Here is a 2,823-nt window from a genome sequence, read left to right as displayed (position 1 = left end):
ACGTCAAGTGTTTAGTGCAAGTCACTCATCTTTAACTCTCGGAACATGAAACTGTCGAATGTGACAGGGCTTGTATTGCTGTTCTTAATGGGTTGGGTATCAGTCAGTATTTATGTATGGAAAAGTAATTATGTCATCTTCTTCAATAATTATTGGACATTGTATGTAGATGCAACCAGATAGTTAATATCGACGTTCAGAAAGAAAAAGTAGATGTAATCAAATGAGAAATTCTAAGGAAGAAGCCATTAGAGGATATGGATAACCATCTTGTTTCTAAAGCACGCGTTGCATAAAAAATTGTAAAATTATTAGTGTTCTACTACAGTGCAGCTATCTTGAAGTGCATCAATCTATACAAGTTTCCTTTTCAATTTTAAAATTTCTACACAATATTGCTTCAGCATAAGTCTGTTTAGATAGTCTAAATGTTTGGACTTTCTCTAACCTAATAAAACTTAAAAGCAGGATTACAATGAAATGCAGTACCAGGCATTGAAGTATAGATTTCTACACATCTCCATTGAGGTTTTACTCCATTAACTGCCGAAGTCTCTGCTCAAGTTTGGCGGCGCTTGTGAACTTCTGCTTATCAAACACCTGCAACACAAATCAACAAATAAACATTTAAATTTTGTTGCCAACTTATTTTTGGCTGTGTTAATGAAATTGAAGACCAAATGCTTCAAACACCACCTTGCATTGAAGACTATGGAAAACTTTGTCATCAGGGGTGAAAGAGGAGGCAGAAATTATATGAAGCCCTTCCTCTTCAAGTGCAAGCAGAAGCCTAGAGAGAGCCATATCCCCTCTCAAAGAACTTGTTGTGACAAGTACAAGGGAACCCACATGATTTACATTCACTTGAGGAAATGCCTTACACTCCAATAATGATGTATCTTTGTCCTCTTTATAACAATCTTGCATTTCATTCATCTTCATCTTGTCTCTTTTCTTGGCAAGTTCCTCCACCTTCTGCTCCATATGGCGAATATAGTCAGTGGCTACAGATAGCTGATCAGTAATAGAAGTCTTGCCCTGGACCACAATCCAATAATCTCCAATCATATACTCATCTGGGTTTTCTTTTATTATGTAATGGGCACGGAAAGTAAGTTTCACCTCAATAAAAACATATTATATCAGAACTCGTAAAATGTTCAAAATTGGATTTCAGGCCCTTTCTACAGACATTATGGTTCATGGCAAGTAGAAAATTCTATTATCAACATTACTGTTCATCATCTTTATTTTCCAAGCTCAGTTCATCAAGCCAACTATTAATTCAGAAGCAAGAATCCACGGGATTATAAGTTACAATATCTTCTAAATTGATTTGTGTTTTTAGCAGCTTAGGTAATGGGTGAAAAGCTCAAAGGAGACGTACACAGAATACTAGCTATTTAATTATCTAAGGCATTGATTAATCTTCTTTTACCAATATAAAGAAAGAAAGAAAGGAACCATAGATTTTCGGATACTCATCCCTAAACTAATGCATCTTTGAGCGGATATCATCTATAGAAGAGAGAAAGAAAAAGAAAAAGTACTTCCAGATTGACCAAACAAAAAAAAGATGGGTTAGTATTGCATACCCTAAAATTTTCTTCTGGTATTATAGATCTCAGATCAGAATAGCGGGATTTCATTTGTTTCCTCCTCTCTTTTTCTATCACTTTGTGGAGCAATTTCTTATCCACACCTCCTCGTCTTTTCCACTGCTTTCCATCGTCACTAAATTTGGCAGAAGTATTCTGCTGCGTAAAATCAAACCCAATTTTTCCATCGCTAAGACAGAATTGAGGCAGCGAAAAATTGTGCTCTCCGCTCTGCACATCATTACTGTAAAAAACTGTGGAAAACACCGGAGGAAAAGGATTCATTTTCTTTTTTTCACAGGGAGCAAAATTAAATTTTGGAAGAAGAGATGTAGTCAGAGAGAAGACAAGGCAATTTTAGTGCATTTGTGAATAATTGAGGAATGGTGATTTGATCTCATCTGAAATCTCATCTGCAATCTGCACCTGCCGACCAACAACAGAAAAACCCTACTCAAAATATATGATTTGACAAGAGAATATAGGTGGTACCTGGCTACAGATGTGGTTGGAGGGAAGCAATGACCGGCTAAACATGCCACCTGTCAGTAGCTTCCAAGATTTGCTTGGGATTGTGATCGAATAATTAGGTCGTCAGAAATCGGACACCCAACAACTCTTTAATCTGCACGGTCTCCGGAGCTTAACAAATTGACCTGTCGAGCCCACTGCCAGCTCGCATATTTGTCTCAGAATTTTCCCTGCAATTTCTCTAATGACCGCTGATCGATAGGAGTAAAGTAAATCTATTATCATCCATCAAAATTTTTAGAGAAACTAAATGGAGTTGATTAAGATGAGAATCACCTTGTATCCAGGTTCAAGCTTGTAATATGAGACAAATTAATTAAATGCACCATGGGAAGAAGATTGCAGAGGAAGTAAAGAAGAAATACAGCGTGATACTAGTTAAGATAATCTGATTCGGAGAATGTTAAAATATATACCAGCTATATAAAGAGCTTGTTCATATTAATGTATTTATACACCAGACAAAATAGATAATTTTATTTATTTATTTAAGTTTAATGAATATAGTAAGTAATATAATTAATAATTGTTTTGTATGATTTTCTCAAAATTCTATAAGCAAGCATGCATTGGATTCAACTGTTAGATTATGAGGTGTGTTTGTTATGTTTATACTAGTCTCCAAAGAAATTGTAGAGATAAACTCTTAGATATCTTTAAGTCCTTGCCTAAGGTCTCTAAGATTAACATTAAT

The 2,823-nt window shown here is 35.4% G+C and overlaps 1 protein-coding gene across 1 annotated transcript; it reads right to left on the bottom strand.

Annotated features, from left to right (window-relative positions):
- Nucleotides 1-287: 287 nt before the first annotated feature.
- On the bottom strand, nt 288-2,012 carry LOC131070515 (transcription factor bHLH36). The gene is made up of 3 exons (XM_058006082.2): nt 1,596-2,012; nt 697-1,038; nt 288-600 (listed from the first exon to the last, which is right to left on the bottom strand). Exons 1-3 carry the CDS (start codon nt 1,881-1,883, stop codon nt 532-534), a joined length of 699 nt encoding a protein of 232 aa, XP_057862065.2. The 5' UTR covers nt 1,884-2,012; the 3' UTR covers nt 288-531.
- Nucleotides 2,013-2,823: the final 811 nt, after the last annotated feature.

This window comes from Cryptomeria japonica, chromosome 11, assembly GCF_030272615.1.
Source record: "Cryptomeria japonica chromosome 11, Sugi_1.0, whole genome shotgun sequence".
In the NCBI taxonomy this organism is placed as follows: domain Eukaryota; kingdom Viridiplantae; phylum Streptophyta; class Pinopsida; order Cupressales; family Cupressaceae; genus Cryptomeria; species Cryptomeria japonica.
The sequence above is the reverse complement of the archived record's forward strand: the minus strand, read 5'-3'. Positions and strand labels throughout refer to the sequence as shown.